A 21285-nucleotide genomic window follows, 5' to 3' on the forward strand; every position below is an offset into this window, starting at 1 on the left:
GCTCAGTAGAGCCTGGCACCACACGTGCGGGAAGAAAGTGGAAGTTTATTCTTGTTAATTATTATTATTAAGTAAAGCACTTAAAAACAGTTCTCCCTGCAGGCTCTAACTAAACAGTCTAGCTGGAGACTGCCCCTCCTCCCAAGCTGCGCGAGACCACGCCCCCTGGAGCCGAAGCTCCGCCCTCCACTGGCTGGCCGTGCCTGCGCAGTGCCCCAGAAAACCATGCGCATGCGCAGAGTCTGCCTTTCGCCGCCGGAGCCTTTGGCCGCTGCCGGAGCTGGGCCGGAGCGGCCTGCGTGCTTACGTGCGTGCGTGCGTCGGGGCGTGCGTGCGTCCGTGCGTGCGTGCCGTGAGCTCGCCGGGCACCGCGGCCTCGCCCTCCGCCCCTGAGCCCCGCCGCCCAGGCCGCCGCCCCCCGCCCGCGCCGCCGCCCCCGACGGGGAGGACCATGGCGAAGGTGGAGCAGGTCCTGAGCCTCGAGCCACAGCACGAGCTCAAGTTCCGAGGTAAGCGGGCGGCCGGCCCGGGAGCTGTCACTCAGCGCCCGGCGCCGGAAGGGACGCGCCCTGAGGGCAGGACGCTGTCCGCCTGAGGCCCGCATGCACCAGGCGCCTAATATGTGCATGTGGAGTCAGTGCATGGCATCTGCCTGAGTCCCCTTCTCGTCAGCCCCTCCCCCCCCCCCCCCCCGGGGGCAGCCAGCTACAGCCCAGGAGTCCTGTGCACACTTTCTGTGTAGTACACACACTTTCTGTATACATTTGTGTGTAAAAAGTCTACTTTATACATGCAGGCATGCACATGTGAATAAAAAGGTGCACATTATAAAATATGTATGCACAGTATATGCATGTTAGTGTGAATACATAACATTTACGAATATGTATATATACACAACACACACGAGTGTTTATATATGTGTGTATATGCTTCCCTTCACCAAATGTAAGGGCCATGAGGCAACAGGGACCATGTCCAGCCTGTTCCTTCCTTCGTGGCATGTTTTGAGCCGCCGCAGTGGGCACTGGAGGCCTCTAGAACTCATCAGACTAGTGAGCAAGATGGTGGCCGGCGGTGGTAAGCGCCGTGAAGGAAAGTCTGAAGCTAGACTTTATGGAGGTGGACTTAAGGTTGGCTGGTGTGATGGCCCCAGTGTCACCTACATGTAGCCCACGGCAGGTGCTCACGATTTGCAGTGTTGAGAGTCACCTGTTTTTCTGCCGTTGGGAAGTAGTCTAGGATCACGGCTCTTACCCAGTTGGCGCCTACGGACATTTGAATTCTGATTTCAGAAGTTTCACAGGCGTAGCCATGGTACCCACAGACTTGGGAAACGGTTCAGAGCTGCGGCTGTTTACAATGCCTCCCTGGCTCAGAATGCACGAGGGTGACTCGGTGTATAAGGAAGCAAAGGTTGTCCAGATAAGTCAAAAACAACTTCAGGAAGCCTAACCCCGGGCTGCAGAGATGGCTCCACAGGTAATGGTGCTTGCTACCAAGGCTGATGACTTGAGTTCAAACCCTGAGACCTACATTATCAAAGGAGAGAACCGACTTCCGCAAGTTGTCCACTGACCCCCCCCCCCCCCAGTGGACCTTGGCACACTTGTGTACAAACACACAGACAACATACACAAAAATAAAAATATCCACTTAATGTGGCTCCTGGTTGCTGGAAGCCCCCCACTTACCAGGATTCTACCTGATGGTGGTGAGAGGGTGGTGAAGTTTGGTAGCCCCTATTTGGAATTTCGAATTCCAATCCTTTTCCAGGCGAATGGTGTCATGTGGTCTTCTCTGTGACTACACAGTAGTGAGCTGCAGCCCTTCAGTTAGGACCGCAGCTCTGCAGCGTTCTGTGCATTTGCATCCTGTCATATCCATAAGGTGTCCTTCTCTCTGTGGTGTATGTGCATGCGTGTAAGCCTTTCAACATGCGTTTTTATTTACTTTATTTATTCTGTGTGGGGGGTTCGTGTGCCTCAGTGAATGTGTCACTGTCAAGACAACTTGCAGGAGTCATTTCTCTCCATTATGTGAGCTCTGGTTGTACAGCCAGCGCTGTTACCTGCTGTACCATCTTGCTGGCCCTCTCTTTTTTTAGATGAGATCTCGTGTACTTCGGGCTGACCTCAGACTTGAGAGGGTCCTCCTGCTTTCCGAGTGCTGGGATTACTGACTCCACAAATATTTGACTAGCAGATTATGATAAAACAGTCTTTGTGCTAGGTGGTTCCGTGCACCTCTGCACCGATGTAAGTCTGGAGCGTGTTGAGGTCAGCTGTGATGTTTAGAAAGGTGAAGTAGATTGAGTGCATATTTTTACTTAAATGTATTTTCAACTTACGGGATGTCAGGCTATAACTTCATTGAGGGACGTTTTTGTTTGACTTTCTGTGATGGTCTCTGGCTTCTTTGGAGGAGGAGGCTGAAAGCCAAGTAGCCAAAGTGAATGTGGTAAGTCAGTGGCTTCCCTGGGGTTGCCTAGAGTTCTTCATCAGGAGCCCGACTCCACCTCTCCTGTGACTTGGCACATTGGTCCACATCCATGTGTTGGAACCCAGGAAAATTCAAGTCCAATTGACTGCGCTTGCCTGCTCTTCCTGGACACTCAACGTTCCTTTACATCCAGGGAAAGGAGGGGCAGGTGAGATGGTCCAGATTGGAGAGCGTGGTGGGACAAAGCAGCCCAGAGTGTGGGGACTGTCACTGAAGCTGGTTACAGAGGTCCAGTGATAGCAGGAGGGAAGTGGGTGGGAAGTGGGCTTCAGGCGTGGCAAATGGTGTGCATAGAGATCCAAAAGCTTGCTCCTTGGGGATGCCGTGGGTAGGAGGTATAGCACAACCTGGAAGGCCAGACTGGCTAGTCCAGGAGAGTCAGGCCTGCACACCCACCAGGTTAAGGCTGTGTGATGACTTGTTGGTCCTCCCTTGGATTGAGTCCTGAAGCCCCGAGCGTCCCCACCACTGTCCTCTGGTTTGTGGACCAGGAAGGAGACACCGGTGCCCGCTCCTTTCAGTTGAGTGTGTGTGACCTTGGGTTTCTACCTCGCTCTCTTAACCTTGAGTTGATGGCTGTGCTAAGGAGGTGACACCTCTTCAGCCAACATCACTGGTTGCCAGGGAGATGGTCCAGAAGTTTGGTGTCCAAATGTTCTCACTCTAGAAGAGGCATCCAGGGATGCGTGGGGTTCTGACAGGCCTTGTGAGTGCTAGCCATGTGCATTACCACAGTCCTCGTCTCTTGGAGATGAAGTCTTGCTCACTGTGCCGTCCAGGCTGGTGTGGAGTGAGTGGATGTCCTGCCTTAGCTCCCGAGTGTTGAGATTTTGGGTGGTGCCACCAAGCCCAGCTGGGCTGTTTAGTGTCTTGGTTTGTTTATTTTAAGCTGTGTGCTGAGACAATAAAAGGAGAGACCCAGTAGTTGGCTCATTGTGTTAAGGGTGAGAACCTTCAAATTTAACTGGTATCCTCCATGTTGTTAAGAATAAGAACTCTGATTTCTAGGGTTCCTCTTACTAAATTACACTTGTGAGCTAATCAAAGTACTTATCAATTATCATCAGACTTTTACTGCAGCTGAAGATGATGGTGTGGGATTTAGTATTGATCATAGTCCTGGGAATTTTGTGTGATTTGTTAAATTTAAATATGTTATAGGCTGGACATGGTGACACACACCTGTAATCCAAGTTCCCTGGAAACTAAGGCAGGGAGATTGTGAGTTCAAGATCAAGTTGGACTACATCTCAAGAAAACATAAAAACAAAATAAAACCAAACTCAAAACCAAATCCAAAAAGGGCTGGAATGTGATGTAGGTCAGTGGTAGAGGGCCCTTGGTTTGATTCCCAGCACCACACACACACAAACACACACACACGCACACACACACACGTACACACGTACACACGTACACACAATATATGCATGTGCACACACTCACACGTATATATGCACATACACATATGCACACACACACACACACACACACACACACACACACATACACACATACACACAGATTCCTATGACTTGTTAGTTCTGTCACACTGCACTGCCCTGCATTAAACACTCAGAGGAGACAGGATGATGGGAAGGCACAAAGTGTGTGGGGTTTGTCTGACTCCTGATCTTTATGAACTCTGTGGGGTCAGAGCAGAAGCCCCTTCAGGCCAGGGCCCTCCTGAGAGAGTGGAAGTCTTTGCTGGAGGAAGGAGTGTTCTCTTCATGGTCTCCCTTTCTCTGTTCCAGGCCTTCTAGGGCCTGACTGCTGCTTGCATCCTCTTGGGAGCTCTAACTCATGTCTCCTTCCATCCTCTTAAGGCTCTGTCTGTCTTTTCTAGCCCATCAAATCTCCTCTGTGGTAAGTGGTGTGGTATCTTGTATATTTGGGTCATTGTCCAGGAGTCAAGCCTCCCTGCCCTTTTGTATTGTAGTGGTAGCTGGGAGTGATTGCTAGGTATCTCACTGGGATGAGGCACCAGCCGGATGTGGATTGGACCCCTCCTTGCCTGGTTCTGGCACTAAGCCAGTGGCTTTGAGATGTCAGTAGCAACAGTATTAGTGATTTGGGTAGGGGTACTGGAGCACTCCAAGCTTGTGGATAGACACTGTCTTGTGTGTGGAGAGAACAGGTTCAGGTCGTCAAGTTGTGTGTGATAGAAGAGAGGTGAAATTGAAAACAGTCTCCCATCCAGTGGCTCCCAGTGGCTCCCTTCCCACTGCTCGGTCAGTGGTGTCATCTCAGGATTGTGTCGGCAGACTGTGCTTTATAGTACAACAAAATGTCAGCAACATACTTAAGGTGTTTTTTATGGCCATGGTTTAAATCCATCCTGAATAGATCATCTTCATGTGTTTAATTATTAACCAGCTTGCTCATCAAAAAAGCAAGTGGCATTAAGTTTACTAGGCTCCAGTCAAACTTAAATCTTCATCGACAGTACTATTTACTTCTGAAACCTTATCCCTAGGAGAAAAATGTGAACTAGACAGTAACTTTCTCTTATCATCTTCGTTTTCTTAAAAACATTTGTGCAGTCCTTGGCCTTGCACTTGGAAGGCAGGGCGGGTTCTCCGTGAGGGCTTGTGGCGGGCGGCCTGGTAATTCCCTAATAACTTTTCATCCCCATGTTGATTTATCGAAGTAATTAGTCTGAACTGATGCTTATTAAGAGACCGACTGCTAAGCGGCGTTAACACCATCTTTTATTTATTACACTTAGACGGCATCCTTCTTCCAGAAAGATGTATTTTGCGCCTGCAGTCTTAGGCTAAGTAGTTGAAAATCAGGGGCGGAGCAAGGGAGTAAGTTCCCTAGCAGGCACCCGTGTACCACAGAGGGTGTTAGAACCAGAGACTGGAATTTTAAGGGGAGGAATTGCCTTTCAGACTGCTTCGTCTGTCCCTTCATTTGGTAAAAATTTTGCCATCTGAAGGATGACCCTGTCCGGAAGGAGCAGTGCTGTTGGCAAGATGATAGAAGATGAACACAGAGTGCGGCGGGCGGGTTCCATTAGTCAGGACGAGCTTGCGGAGGAGTCTTTCATAAAATAACAAAGTTGCATTATGGTTTTCAGCCGCCACCTCGTTTTCTGTCATTTCAGGTCCTTTCAGACCATTGTCAGCACATCACACCCAGATAGCTTTGGCCCTTGTCCACTGGTCCTTTGAAGCCTTTACCTGGGGACCTGTGCAGCTGCCTCAGAGACAAGAGAGGCTCCCAAAGCCTTGCTCTGGAAACAGTTACTGAACTTAAAAAGCAATGGTGTGGTAATAAAATACTTCCTAAATTTCCATTTTTCAAAATGTTAAGTGTACCTTTTAAACAGAAGCTGTTTTTGACTGGAAACGCCCTCATGGGTTCTGACCTCCCCCCACTCCCCTTGCATGGGGTGTCTGGAGTCAGTGCTGTTGGTGAAATACATAATCTCATAAGAAAATGTTTATTATATATATAATATTAAAAGTAAATATTCACTATTTAAAATTGATTGTCTAATTTGTTATATAATAATATAAAATATATCTCTCCCACCCTGAGTGCTAGTTCCTACAGGCTTTGTTCCATGTGGTGAGGCAGTGAGTTTATAGCTGTGATGGAAGTCCAAATGACCATCAGGGTTATTTCTTTCTTTTATTTTGAAGGTCTTAGCATTTTTAAATTTTTACATACAAAGACTAGCATGCTCTCCTTCACTGGGTAATCGTCTTGAATAATCCGTTCAAGAAAGGTCGTAGTTCACCTTAGTGAAGCCTGTGTCCTTTGAGTCCCGATGGGGGCATTGTGGGTACAATTTCACCCTGCCTGAATTTTCAGTAAGAGCAAGGACTCCATTCAGATTTTCAAGGTGACTCCAGGAGGGGCTGGTGAGCTGTCATGCTTTCAGATGTCCAACGAGGGAAGAGACCAGGGTAATGGGCTCTAATGTCATTTCATCTTTTGACCCTTTAGACTTTCAAGTTTGGAGGCTGATAACTTTAGAGTGGACCCTGATTACCGTCACCCTTTCAGGTTCTGTGGCATTTGTACCTCTGCCTCCCCCAAACCGTGGACTCTGAGCAAGCTGTGCTTCCACCTGCTTCTCGGGTGGCTCAGCAGAGCTCATGCATGATAGTTTCCTCCACTTGCAGAGACTGGCCAAGTGTGAGTCAGGAGAAGAAAGTGTGTACCCAGAAAGCACTGTATAAAGTAAATGGTCCTTCCAGGTGCCACACAGCCTTTCCCAGCTGCGACTGGAGTCTTCTGTCCTGTGTGCTAGCCTTGGGCAGAGAAGCTGGGTAGGGTGAGTTACCTTATAACTAGTGATATCCTTCCTATGGGTAGAGGGCAGTTCAAGGTTCTATATGAGGTGTGCCCTGGGTTGAGGAAAGCATGTGACAAGTTGAGGTGCTCCGTGTCATGTCACGTGTATAGTGGGTGTTTATCCACACTTGTGGTACTTGGGCATTCTTTCTTTTGTACCATTCATGCCCTTGGTTGATTCTCCTTGTCCTCATCTCTTCCTGCTAGTTCACTGAGTGGCAGTCACATTTACACGGTTGAGCGTCCCAGAGAGGCTGTGACTGCCATGGCCCCCCTCCATCCTGTTCCCTTGGTGGTGGGCTTGTTTTCCTCTGGCAGACTAATAGCCTCCTAACAGATCTTCCAGGCTGAGGCCCGTCTTTTTCTCCACACTGGTACAGCTTCTAGAAATGCAAATCTGATCATATCTTGTGTAAGTGTGTTAATGTCGCCCATGGCCAGGAGGGAGGAGATTAGATCCTTCAGCAGAGAGATGTCCAGCTGTCACTTCACTCTGACCATTGTCCTCTCCCCCTCCAGCCTTTGTTTTCCTTGGCCACAGGACTTTTGTGCACACCACCTTACCTCTTTATCTCCCCTTTCCTGCTAAGTTCTCAGCTCTGTAAATGCTTCCTTGCTCCAGAGTCCCTTTGCAGACTCTTGAGCATGAGGCTTCACTTGTCACCATGTTTCCCTTGGTGGGCAGTGTCAGTTGGGGACCTGCCTCTCTCCTCCCCAAGCCGCCTGCTTGTACAGTGCTGACCAGGGCCTGCTCTGTGCAGCCCACTGACTGGGCCCAGTGTTTTCAGGAAAGCTCAGGACTTCTCCCTCCTTCAGGGGCACACGACGGCCCCCTTCACCAACACGTATGCTTCATGCTCATTAGTTAGCTCCCTGATTCTTCCCCAGTCCTCTCTGTCCTCTCTCCTGTCTCCTCCATCCATGTCCCAGATGCTCCTGAGGTGCCTGCCCTTCCTGAAGAGAGCCCCCCTCCCTCTCTCTTCACTTGGCTAATCTTCCTTCACACCAGCTGAGGATACAGTGAGTCTGACATGCGGCTTCATGTCTTCTCTTTGCCTCTGCATTCCTCTCTTTACTCCTCTGAGGACCTTCTCCGTCATCGGGTCTCTCTGTGACACCTGACCCGGCCTTGGCTTTCCTCGCGCTTGCTGGCCTCTTCCTAGTCTTTTACTGGATGGCTCTGTTTCCATTGATCAGGATTCTGGCTTTAGGCTTCCCTTGCCCTGCCTTTCCTCTGTTCCCCATTAATAATACCTTCAGCTCTTCCCACAATACCCTGCCTGCTCTGCATCTCCAGGAGGCTCTTTGGCTCTTTTGGCTGGCTAGACCTCCTGCCCATCGGGTTGTCATGGTAACCTTAGACTCAACATGTTCCACCCTTCCTCAATGATTTACCCTCTCACTCTTGACCGTGTTCCTGTGTCTTGGGAGTATCTTTGTGTCCAGTTAGGCAAGTGTTCTCACACTTGTGTAGCCCTTTAAATGGTTAACTCCCTGGCTTGCTAATGGTACACACCCTTCAGGATTGATGTGGTAGTATGCCCCTGCTCTACCTGCTTCTTCATACTTTGAACTGTTGGGTGCACAGTTAGCAGACTTTCATTTGTCTAATGCTGGGGATTGACCGAGGACTAAAGCATGCTAGGCAGGCGCTCTACCATTGAGCTGCATCTCCAGCTTTTTTGTGGGGAAAGGATAATTTTATTTTGAGACAGGGTGTCACTAAGCTGCCCAGGCAGGTCTTGAACTTTCTACCCTCCTAGGTTGCCTTGCATTACAGGCCTGTGCCACCAGGCCTGGCTCAGAAAATTCTTGTTAATTGAAATGTGACCTTGAGACTTCTCTTTTTTAAAAACATTCATTGGTCCCCTCAAGCTTGCATCAACCACAAGCTGTGTCGGGAGAACAATGTAAGTTAGTTCAGAGAGCTCACAGTAGACCTCAAGGCTGTGGTAATAGACTCAGGCTCATACTACCATTGAGCTTCAAAGATACAACATGTTGGTCTCAGTGGCAGACATTGCTCTTTGTTCCGAGTAGGCCCTGCAATGGTCCTCCAGTGTGCTTACTGTCTCAGTCTTCTGGGTGGAAGGCAGTAGTGCCCATCTCTCCAGCCTGAGAGTCTAGCCCAGAGCCTGGATCATCGCTGTTCACTTCCTACTGCCTGCAGTGTGCCGCTGCTGTTAGGGAGGAAAAAACCAGGATTTCTTAGAGCTCATCTTCCGATGAGGCGGAGGTTAATGCTGAGTGAAGACAAATTTGAGTTAAAGGGTTTGAGAATAGCTCTTTTTATTTATATATTTTACTTACTTTTATTCATGTGTTTTATTTTAAAAATTTTAAAGTATTTTTGTGTTTTGTTTTTACATTTTAAAATATTTAAAAGATTTTGTGGTTCTGGGGATGGAATTTGGGGCCATGTCCATTCTCAGCATTTGCCCTTTCATTGAACTGCATCCTGAGGTTGGTGAGGGTGTTGGGGAAGCTGCTTCACTGAGGTTGGTGACACTTGAGCTGAGAGGTTAATTGTGTACAGCTGATGTGTAAATGTGAGCTGTTTGGGGGAAGAACATTCTAGACCTTGGGAATGACAAGTGCAAGGCAGGTGGCAATGAGCCCCTGAGGTTGAGGACAGAGCATTCTTGTTCCTTGAGTGATAAGAGAGGCAAGATGAGCTCTTAAGGGCACAGACAGGGAGGCTACCTGAGAGATGGGGTTGTGCTGTGGTGAGGACGAGGAGGGCTTGGAGGGCTTGTTTTTAAAATGGCCTGGCTGGTGTGTCTGGTGACTTGGACTACATGTGGGAGCCCTGTGGCTCCTGTGGTGATCTGGGCTTCAGGACAAGAGAGACAGGTATGTATGGTGGACCAGAGTAGCAGCAATGAGAGAAAGGGGAGGAGAGGTGCTCGGACTCTGACTGACTTAAGGGTAGAGCCCCAGAATCTGCCGATGACTAAGTGATGGAAGCTAAGAACTGACTTGGAGAGGGGCAGCGTGGGGAGAGTAGGCCTCGGACAGATTGGGTAGGTGTGGCGAGTGCCAATGTGAGGAAGTATGCCAGGAGAGATGGGAAATGGATAGTGGGGCCTGGAAACCTGGAAGTCAGGGCCAGGCAGCAGACATACGTGGAAGTTGTAGCTCATTGTTATGGTGCAATAGAAAGAAGTAACCTCCCCCTAACCCTTCTAAAACAGAAGGTATTTGAGTGGAGCTTCCCAAAGCGCAGAAGGCATTTCCATCTAGATCTGTTCTCACTGGAATGGCTACGTAGGGTCTTCAGTGACTGGAAAACCAGATCAGAATCTACCCTAACTGACCAGCTGTGCACTGCCCTTTCTCACAGTGATGAAGTGAGCAGAGACAGAGGGCCAGCCATGTCCTCTAAGGGCTGTGTCATCTGTACTGAAGAAGAGGCAACTTGGAAGAGTTCTATAGCCCGTGAGATTGAAACTGCCGTGAACTATTGTTTGCATTGCGGTGGCTGCCCCTGGGCTGAGTGCCCCTCAGCCATCTCCTCTGTGTACACAGACTGTCTTTATGGGAAACGGCTTGCTCTCAATGGTTACGATGAACATGGAGTTTGGTCTTTTAGAGAAAACTTACTAGATGTTTGTTAGTTGATGTGGCAAAGATTGTGGACAGGAACATAGGGTTTTTGAAGCTATCTTTTGGGATGGATATATAAAATTCTGCGTGCATTGGATCTGCCCTGCTGGATATCATAAAGAAGTTTAAAGGGCTGTGCTGTATATGGGTAGCCATTTTTCTATTAAAAAAAAAACAACCCAGAATAACACAGAAAGGTTCTGTGTATGTGTGTGTGAGATTTGTAGCCAAGGCTGGCTTGGAACTCGTAGCAGTTCTCCTGCCTCAGCCTCCCAAGTTTTGTGATTACTGGAGTGACCCATCACACCATCTGCGCAGTGTCTTCCATTAGGGCAGTGAAGGGGTTTCCTAGTCTGATAACAATGCCTGTCAAGATCGAAGTGAGCTCCTCCTGCAGTCTCTGGACCAGCGCTGTGCTGGACCTGTTCTAAGCCATAACTTTGATTTTTATAAATTATATAACAGTGACAGCCCATGGGTTAGGACAATATTTTTGTGCCCACAGGGTGTTCTGGGCAAGAGCCTGCTTGCAGAGGTGTTCATAGTTTTTTCTTTGAGACTTGGTTTACTGTGTATCCCAGGCTGGCCTCAGACTTGCAGAGATTCACCTACTTCTGTCTCCCAAGTTTTGAGATTAAAGGTGTGTGCCATCATGTCTGGCTGCAGGAGCTTTCTGTATGTAGAAACAGGAACAGCCAGATAATTGAATAAGCACCAGACATAGCATAGCTAGACATCAGTGGGCACTAACCTTCATTTAGCCCTTTCTTTAGTGTGATAGGTGAAACTAATAAGTAATTTAGGTGTGTCTTTCCTCCCTGTCTGCCATCCTGCACTTCCTACTTTCCCTCACTCACCCGAGTTGAGTGTGGTCTCTTCCCATGTTTTCTGTGTCAGCCAGCTGTGGTCCATGTGTCCTTCAACTTGCTTTTCAGATACCTCAGTTGAAATGCAGATCTGGTTCATTCTTTCACATTGCTGTGTCGTGTTCCTTCAGAGAAATTTAGTACATATGTTACATACTAGAATTCTCCTAGAGTCTAAAGCCTTGGCTGCATTGTCCCCTGGGCTGCCCCTTCTGCATGACATTCCATGTTTTCTAGGTGACTTTCTGAGCCTGATCTCGCCTTTCCTAGCAACTTCAGTCATTGGTTCTTAAGCTAGAAGAGTGCTGGTGTGTTCCAGTTCCCACCTGTGGAGGACTGCGTGACAGGCAGTTTAAGGGGCTCCTAGTCAGCCAGGAGTCAGTGAGCCTCCAGTAGGGTTGTCATCTACGTCTGCCAGGCTAGCCCTAGGTCTCTTGGATGTCGCTGTCAGTGACAGCTCTGGGTGTTGATTCCTCGGCAGTAATAATGGGTGTGACGTTTCTCTGCAGCCGCCTGTCTCATGAGGGTGTTGGGGAGGATGCTTTATTAGTTTAGAATACTTTGGGTCTAAAATTTCTTTGGAACATTTTTGTCTATATGTCGGGTTCTTTATGTGATTATTTCAAAATAAGAGCCATTAGATTGGGCTTCAGCCTTTGCTGTTAAAAACATACTGGTTACAATGTTTGGTTTTGTTTCTAAAGCATTGAGTTAATGTGAGCTAATATCCAATCAGGAGGATAGATTTAGGAAAAACAATGACTTCTTGTGTCCCATCTGGAGGTTTCGTGGTTGCTGAAGAGCTGGTCCTCTCCGAATGTGTTCTATGACCTCTTGATCTTCCTCCCTGTGTTCTGACTCTGAACAGGCTCTCACTGTGTAGCCCAGGCTGACCTTAAGCTCTTGATCCTCTGCCTCAGCCTCCCTTGAGCTATGATTAGAGGCTTGTGCCGCTGAGTCTGCTTGCTCTTTGTTTTTTTTAGAAGGAAGGAAAATTTAAAAAACTGAACAACTCTCACCAGAGCATTATTGACACAAACCGTTCTTGAGAACAGCACACACATAGCAGGACTTGAGGTTCGGTCCTGCTGGAAGCACACTGAACAGCATGCAGAGCTCACACTGGCCTGGCCTGCATTCCTCTAGCCCTTTCGCTATTGGTGGTGCCTTGTTCTAGGCCTGGCTGGGACAGTGGATGTAGTCAGTCCGTGGAAATGGAATCAAACATGCACAGTGGGTCCTGTGGGGAAGGTGATGAGGTTGAAGAGTGAGCCACACTCCAGGGGACACCTTGCTGTGGGATGTTCTGTATGGAAAATGTGTTGCTAATTAGTCAATAAATAAAACACTGATTGGCCATTGGCTAGGCAGGAAGTATAGGCGGGACAAGGAGGAGAATAAAGCTGGGAAGTGGAAGGCTGAGTCAGAGAGACACTGCCAGCCGCCACGATGAGAAACAGCATGTGAAGATGCTGGTAAGCCACGAGCCATGTGGCAAGGTATAGATTAATGGAAATGGATTAATTTAAGCTGAAAGAACAGTTAGCAAGAAGCCTGCCATGGCCATACAGTTTGTAAGCAAAATAAGCCTCTGTGTTTACTTGGTTGGGTTTGAAAGGCTGTGGGACTGGCAGGTGAGAGAGATTTGTCCTGACTGTGGGCCAGGCAGGAAAACTCTACCTACAACACCTGGAGAAGAATCCAGCTTTCTGGCCTCTGCTTGGCCCTCTTCTTCAAGCCTTGCTGAGTGGCTACCCTGCTCCTGGAACTATTCTAGGTGCTGACCACCAGCTGTGAGTAGGGGACAAAATCATGTGATTTGTGGTTTCCTTTCTAGGAACAAGTAGAACATTGCAGTCAGGAAGGGAAGGCAGGCGTCAGGGCCTTGGTACTTAGTGAAAACAGACTGTGGCAGAATAAGTAGAAGCAGCAAATTTGACTTCAGAAGGTCTGTGTCTCCTGATTTTAATATATTTCCCATGTACAGAGTCTGTTGTATTGAGACCTCAAGGACTGTTTTATTGTCCCAGCAACATCCATCAAAAGCCTTCACTTATTCCTGCCTGAAGGCTCTCTGTAGGGTTGAAGTGAATGTGGCCGCTTATTGTTTAGAGGGTCACGGAATGGGGAGTCACAGTGTTTGCAAGAGAGTAAACTGGTGCAGACTCGCGCTGCAGCCAAGCCAGTAGCACAAGCGTCAGTCTGGAAGGCTGAGACCTGGTAGATTGCATGTCAGCTTGGTGTGTAACTTGTGTGGCAGCACATGCAGTGTGAATTCCAAAGACTTGTAGCCACACCAGGAGATAAATTACATAGGAAGGATGTGTCTTCATGAACTAGGATTTCATGAGCTCTAGAAGAGGAAGAGAGTGATTTCTGTGGAGAACAGGGTGTCCGTGACTCCTCCCTGTCCATCTGTACCTGTGTACACTTGCTTCAGAAATGCAGTACTGGTTGGAACTAGACACACGGGTGTAGCATGCCAGGCACTTTGCCTTTATAAAATAAAACTCTTGTATGAACAGTTGTGGTTCATGGAAGATCATGCAGATGTGGTTCATGGAAGATCATGCAGAAAGGGGAGCCCCCGACAGAACAGCTCCCCACTGCTGAGTTCCCATTCCTGTGCTGGCTGCACAACTCACACCCACTGAAGCCCATTGTCTGCCCTGGGCTCTGCTGGCAGCTGACAGGTTCTCACTGCTGTTCACTCCAATACTCTGTCAGCCCAGGACCCATTTACCGTCTCTATAGTTCTGCCCTTTCCAGAATGCCATGTGGTGACTATCACTTAGAATATGAATTTAGGGTGCTGCCATGCCTTGTCATGGCTTAATTACTTATTTTTTAGTGACTGTTACCCCTCTGTCTGGATGTACCACAGTTTACTGTTTCTACCTTCTGTGGACTTGGGTTTACCTTTGCTAAGGCTCTGGAGTCTTCACTTCAGGTAGAGGAGTACTAAGGAGGGTGATGTCTGGCTCGGATGAGGAGCTGTGGCTGGTTTTATAAGAAACACCTCCTGGACCGGGAGTACAGCTCCATGTTAGAGCCCTTGCCTCACATGTGTGGTGAATAGCACCACACAAAGAAAAGAAATACCTGGCTGCCTCTCAGAGTGGCTGCACCGACTTCAGCTATGCTGGGAAGCAAGTGGTGACACCTCCTTGTGTTTTCCACCTGCATTTTTCTAAGAGTGAACGCTGGTCATCGTCCCATGTGCCCTTTGCCCTCTGCCTGTCTTTGGTGAGACATCTACATCTCTTTTGTCCATTTTTAAACCAGGTGGCGCAGTGTCTTCCTGGTAATATGTCTGTCAGATGACCCTCTGTCAGGCGCATCTTCTACAGGTAGCTCTCCTGCTCTGTAGCTGGCTTGTCCAGCCTGTTGGAGTATCTTTTGCAGAGCAGATGTTTTTATTTTGATCTATTTGATTTTTCAGTGCTGGGGATGGGACTCAGGGCTTCTCAAGTGTTAAGTCAGTTGTGCTTTTCTGAGGAGCCCCAGCCCAGCCCACAGGTTTCTTCCATGGATTCCACCATGTTTGTTTTTCCTAAAAAGTCACCCAGGTCCCAAGTTATTTAGATTTTCTTCCATGTTACCTTCCAAGGGTCTTATTCAGGATCTATTTATTTATTCATTGTGAAACAGGGTCTCATCATGTAGCCTTGGCTGGCCTGGAACTTACTGTGTAGACCAGGCTGGCCTTGAACTCACTCAAAGATATTCTCCTGCCTCTGCCTCCTGAAAGATGTGTACCATCATGCCCAGCTATACTAGGCATTGCTAATCTTTATTTTCTAGTAGAATTGAATGGTGGGCTAAAAATAAAATGCCATCTTTACCTCTTCAACACATAGTCTTGCCACTTACCAGGCAGAATCCTAAGACACTCTTAAGTCTGCAGTTGAGAAAGGCCCAGGCTGAGCCCCGAGTTCTAGAACATTTCACTACGTACGGCCTTTACAGTTGCCAGAGGTGAACTCTTCAGCTGCTGTCTACATTGTAAAGCTGGAGTTTGAGTTTTCTGACAGGAGGAGTTCTATGTTAATGAGGCTGTCTGGGCAAGGGTCACCACAAAGTGCTCAGACCTTGCAAAGGTTAAGGGAGTACTTAGATATTACCTGGGTGTTTCCTGGTTGGTAAACTTATCCAGCTTTCTTGTCTTGTTTTGTTGGAGACAGGATCTCACTCTGTAGCCTGGAATTTCTTGTTGTCCCTTGTGTAGCTCAGGCTGACCTTGAACTTACAGCCCTCCTGCCTTAGCCTCTGGGATTGCACATGTGAGCCACCACCAGTACCTGGCTTGAATCGGATCTTCAGAACCTGAAACTGTGACCTTCCCCCTTGAACTTCAAGATAGAACTTTAAGTCTGAGCTTGTGTCCTGTGACCTGCAACAGAAGAATTGTCCTCCCATTCTACTTTTATGAACACACATATTTCTTCTGGGTCTGTGTTCTTTGCTTTCTCAAACAAGTGGAATCCAGATTTTACTTTCTTAAGTAATTTAAAAAAGACAGAGAGACAAGCCCCTGGGCCTGGGGAGGGTGCGGGGTAGTTTATGCCATGCTTTGCTGGGTCTAATCCCTCTGAGAACAAGTGGAGGAGTTCATATTCTGTTAGTTAATGCTGTTTCATGAGCATCTTTATCAGCCTTAATAAATGCTCGCAGGTGCACACAGCTGTAACAAGGGGAGGGAAGAACCCATTCAGCCTGTTACATAGAAGAAAAAAATGTCAAGGCACTTTGGGAATTTACTTCAGGTTGGAGTTGTTCTCTGTGCTCACTCATGCTGGAGATGTGTAGTTTCTAATTTCACACAGACATCTGGACCAAGGGATAGATGACATGGGAGAAGTAATTAGAGGGGGCGAAGTGTTCCAGCTCGAGAGACACAAATCACATTTTTTATCTCTTAAAAGAAAAAACTTAACTTTTGAAGATTTCATTTGTAAAATTGACTTTGTATTTTATAAGCAATGTTTAAATTCATTGGTAATAAATATGCATGTTTGCGGAGTAAAATCCCATTTTTTACATAATGCTTTAATGGAAATGGCAGTTTTATGAAACGAAAGTGACTAGGAAAAATCTGAATGATGCTCATAAGCCTTCACATCATTTTTATTGAGGTTTTTGTGTGTTCTAATTCATTAGTACAGGGGAAAGGAGAACACTAACATGGTTTATCTCCTGTAATTACTCAAATCGAATTTATTTTCAATAAAATTCTTGGAGTAAATTGCCCAGAGTGGGGTGAGAAGGATTGGCCTGTTTCTACAAAATGCCTTGATTTTTACCCATGAGACTTTGCTGCTCCTACCAGTGATCTCTGTGCTGCATATATTTCCAGCATGGCTCCCTCTAGAGTTTTACAAATTAGTGCCTAGACCCAAGGCGGGGCGCTAAGGGAGAAATACCGCTTATTTTATCCCACTCGCTGTTCTAATATTGCTTGTCTTTTAATAATTTAGATCATCTTTTATGTGATTCATGTAAATTGAAACACCATTTAGAGTGCCACATAATGGGCGGACCCGGAGAACTTACCACCATGTGCACAGTGGGATGTGGCTTGTGTGTATAGTCCTAGAAGAGGTTGGTGAAGTCTATACCTGGGTTCCCCGGCCGGCCCAGCTTTATGGGAGCAGAAGGGGAAGTGTTCTGCTTTCCCATGAGGTATCTGTGTGTGGTGGGTCTGTTATGTATCTGATCTGCCGGTGTTCTGATGCTCCTGAGGCAAATCTCTTCAGAAAGCTTTGCAGCCCACTTCTTAGTAAGTACTGGGTTATGCTCAAATAATCATTCTATATGTTTTCCTTTTTCTTTTTTTGAGACAGGGCCCATCTTTATCTTTGTATCCCAGATCGGCTTAGAACCTGCCACGTACCAAAAGATGACCTTCAATTTCTGATCCTCCTGCCTCCACCCTCCCAAATGCTGGGATGACACTCATGATCTACTATGCCTGGCCCTTTCCCCATAGGCCTATTGTGTTGGAAATGGGCCCTTTCAGTGGTGACTTTGTCCCCCAGTACCCTAGCTGTCTGAACACCTGCACTTGCAGAGTAGTGTTGTGTTTGTTTTATGAAGTACATGCCTGGCGAGTTGTGCCCATGCAGGCTTGTAAGGCTTACCACTTTCTTTGACCCTAGAAAATCAAAGCTGTTTTTAGCTCTCCTTTTTATAGACTGTGCTTACTTGCAGTGATCCCTACCTTAAGTATAGGGGGATCAACCTTCCCATCTTCCCATGAGTCAGCCATCGTGCAATGGAGGTGGGATAGGGTAGAATTCCCATGAGCCCCTGGATGTTCTCAACACTAAGTGTCTCATTTCTCCCTAGAGGCCAAGAACTTGTTGCAAGGGTGGAGCCTTGTCAGCATCCAGCTCTCACTCCACCCGGTGGGCACGGGTGAACTGCTGCCTCCCATGCTTTCCCATTTGGGGTGTGGGGTGGTTTGCAGTGGAGTCACTTGCAAGTCTTTCAGGAAGTCCCTCCTCCTAGAGCCAGAGCAGGCCTTCCTGAGAGGTAGACAGATGGAGACGTTCTCTTCAGGTCTTTCAGTCTCACAGGTGCTGCCCATGAAATGAGAGGAGCTTTTAGGATAAGCGGTCCTCAGTAGACGATGCAGTCATCTTGTCACATGTGCTGCAGTGCATACATGCATTCCTGCAGTCCTCCACACTGGAGAGCAGGGAAATGGAGCCTCAGGGCCAGTGGATGAGGGGCTAATGGAACCACAGGTGTTACAGCTGAGCGCACCTACCCGGGGTTCCTGTATGGAGATGGTGCTAGGCTTCCAGCCCGCAGTTACTCTGTGGGTGAGGGGGGCTGAAGTTGGATGAATGTGGCTGGTGACCATGTGTGAAGGGAGCTGAGCTGAGTAGCCATGTCAGGAGGCTGTCAGAGAGGGTGTATTTTACACAGTGAGGTTCAGCGGGACTGACTGTCCTGGGCTTCTTACAGACAAGATTGTGCATTAGCAAATGTGAAAATTGTCTTATGCTCCGAGTGTCCCCTAATGTGCACATCTATCCCATTTGGACAGATTAGTGCTTTCTTGTAGCTGCACTGGCTGCGGTGTGCCGGATGTAGGGCTCAAGCCTCTCCCCCTCAGCCCACCATCTGTGTTTAAGCTAAGCTTGGATTCAGTTGATCCTTCATATTTGAGTACCTCAGAGGAAGCCAGCCTAAGGCACTCATTTTTCTGAAAATAATCTGTGAGTATTTTTCTTCATGGTGTGTGTGTGTGTGTGTGTGTGTCCTGAGACCTTTACTGTGTCCAGACACAGTGCTGGGAACAGAGATGGACAAAGGATAATCCTGCCCTCAGCAGCTGAGGAAGCATTTCAGAGCATACCTTTGTCTGTTGGGTCTTCTGACATGTGACAGGTGAGCCAGTAGATATTCTTTGTAACCACGGAAACACATTCCCCTCTCCTGCTTCCTTATAAATGTGGAGGTGGGACTGAAAAGCCTGCCTATAGGAAACAAAGATGTGGCACTAATGTTGAAAATAGGTAAACTTGAAATGGATTTAGGGCTGGGGATATAGCTCAGAGGCTGGATACATGTACAGGTCCCTGGATTTGCTCCATAGCAACACACAGACATCAACACACATGTGCATGTGCACATGACAGAGGTCCTGCAGTTCACCTCTCCCGATCTAACCCCTTCATATGCCTAGTGATCGGGGGTCCACTGATTAGCCAATGAGAAACAGTCTTGCAGTTGTGGACTGTGTACATTGCTATTCAGTCTAGATGGTTGGACGAGCTCCCACATGGTTAATATTAGTTACCTCAGGCACAGATGAAGCTTATTAACTTCTCTTTATACATCTTTCATTGTTTGGCTTATTTTAAGAAGCATGTTTTACTTTTTTAATTAAAAAATCTAATGAAGTAGGAAATGAATAAGTAATAGTAATAAACAATAGCCCAGGGCCACAGAACTTCGCTCCAGGCTTCTCAGGAGCCTGTGTGCTTAGAGCTGCTAGAGGGCTCTTAATGAGGCTGGCCATCCTTATAGGCACACTGTTAGGGGTTTTCCTCTCTACAGAGTCCTACACCCCAGAGGCCACCTGCCACCTGCCACCTGCCACACTCTGTTCTTAATAGTCACTGGGGACCTGTGCCTGGTCCTTCGTATAGTTTCTGCCAGATTCCATTGGGGTTCTGTGGAAGTGAATATTGAGCATAAGTAACTGTCATTGGATTTGGACCATCTGGTTCTAGATCCTGTCATTCACACAGGTCTCCTGTCTTCTGAGCTATGCTCTTTTCTATAATTCAGCAGCAATGGTCCAGTGTGAGGTGGATCTTGGCTCTTCCCGAACCATGTCTGTCATCTCTGCTTCCAAACCAGTCTGTCTCCTACACTTTCCTCACAGAACCCCAACCAGTTGTTTGTCTCTCCACATAGGTCCCTTCACTGATGTCGTCACCACCAACCTAAAGCTGGGTAACCCAACAGACAGAAATGTGTGTTTTAAAGTGAAGACCACAGCCCCGCGCAGGTACTGCGTGCGGCCCAACAGCGGGGTCATTGATGCCGGGGCCTCTCTCAATGTGTCTGGTAAGTCCTGACTCTGGAGGTCACGGGTGGCTTCCAGAGGGCCCGGGCCTTGGTTTTGTCAGAGTGGGTATGTTCAGGGTAGTGCAGGAGACTGCAGACTTCTCTCCACCTCTCCCATCCCACCTTGGGTAAAAGCTTGGTTCCTCCCACCTTCGACTTTCCATAATCCGTGTCTCTTTGTTTTAATGCTTGCAGCCTCTATACCTTAGTAGCTGGAGCAAAATTAAAGCGGTGACTTCAGAGCAAGTGCCTCCATTCTTTTGGAGTTAAATCTGCACTTTGACAATACGTAGAAAGGGACAGAGTTAACTAATTGAATTGGTGGGAGAATACTAGATAGAGTTATTTTCTTTAAGCTAAAGGATTTGTGGGGGTGCTGATGTCATCTAGTGATTGGAGGTGCACTCTGAGGAGATGGAAACATAGTCAGAGCTGTGGGCCCTCTGTGTTCTGATGCCCCCCACCCCCTTCAGGGCACATTTATTTTCCAAAGCCCAACTTCTGAAAAGAGACTGATAAAGTGCCCAAATTGAGAACTGGTTTTTAGAATTAAGGAGGTATGAGTGATATGTTAGAGTTTAAATGTATTTAGAAACTGGTGAAATTGCAGCTCATTAGAACCCATGATGCGCAGCGGAGCTGTGGGGGAGTGTGTGTCCTTTAGACACCAGTGACTCAGTGTCCCCAGCTTCAGCATCGTTAGAGGCCACTTCTCATTTGAAGTGAGTGCCTGTCTGGCTTTTTCCATGATAGGTTTTGATTGTGATACATTTGGCTATTCATTTGACACCTAAAAGAAAATGATTCACCTCTTTGGAAAGATACAAGGTGTTTCATTATCTCAGCCTCTGATTCCTCGCCTCCGTTGGTGCCTCTCATTATGGAGCACCCGCCCCAGCTCCCCTGTGTGCTTCTCTCTGAGTGTGCAAGGCCCGGTCTGGACTCCTGAGTCAGATTTTTAGTCAGGAGCAGTTAGCTGGTAGCCAGCACCAATGGAAGGGTTCCCACTGCTGGACCTCACACTCGCATCATTTGCACTGTTCAGGATGTGTGTGTGCGTGTGCGTGTCTTGGGAATGTTCTGAGAGTGATCAGGCTCTTAAGTGAAGGCTGCTTTTGTTGCTGTGTCTTCCTCTGCAGAGCAGAAAGTAAGGAACTGGCATGGATGTCATCCTTCCCTGTCACATGGTCTCTGTCATGTGACTGTCAGGCGGAGCTTCGCTTAGAGACACATGTTCTTTCTGTGGTACTATGCTGCAGCCTCACCAGGTTAGAGGGTGGCTGCTGCAGGATGGGTCTGAAATGTAGTCTATCGTGGGGTCAGGGGACAGGAGAAATGGTTGGATAAAGAGACATGTTTGCAGCTTCCCCTGGTGAAATAGGATGGCACATGAGAAAAGTCTCTGTGGAAGCACTGG

The 21285-nt window shown here is 47.7% G+C and overlaps 1 protein-coding gene across 1 annotated transcript in view; it reads left to right on the forward strand.

The window, feature by feature from the left end:
- Positions 1-371: 371 nt before the first annotated feature.
- Vapb (VAMP associated protein B and C) overlaps positions 372-21285 on the forward strand; it is a 41735-nt gene continuing 20821 nt past the window's right edge. Inside the window, exons 1-2 of the mRNA XM_052723170.1 lie at positions 372-509; positions 19716-19868. Coding sequence (XP_052579130.1) covers positions 452-509; positions 19716-19868 — 211 coding nt within the window. The 5' untranslated portion in view covers positions 372-451. The remainder of the gene's footprint in view (positions 510-19715; positions 19869-21285) is intronic.

The sequence above is a fragment of the Peromyscus californicus genome, unplaced genomic scaffold, assembly GCF_007827085.1.
Source record: "Peromyscus californicus insignis strain IS unplaced genomic scaffold, ASM782708v3 Scaffold_7__1_contigs__length_154581171, whole genome shotgun sequence".
NCBI classification, from domain to species: domain Eukaryota; kingdom Metazoa; phylum Chordata; class Mammalia; order Rodentia; family Cricetidae; genus Peromyscus; species Peromyscus californicus.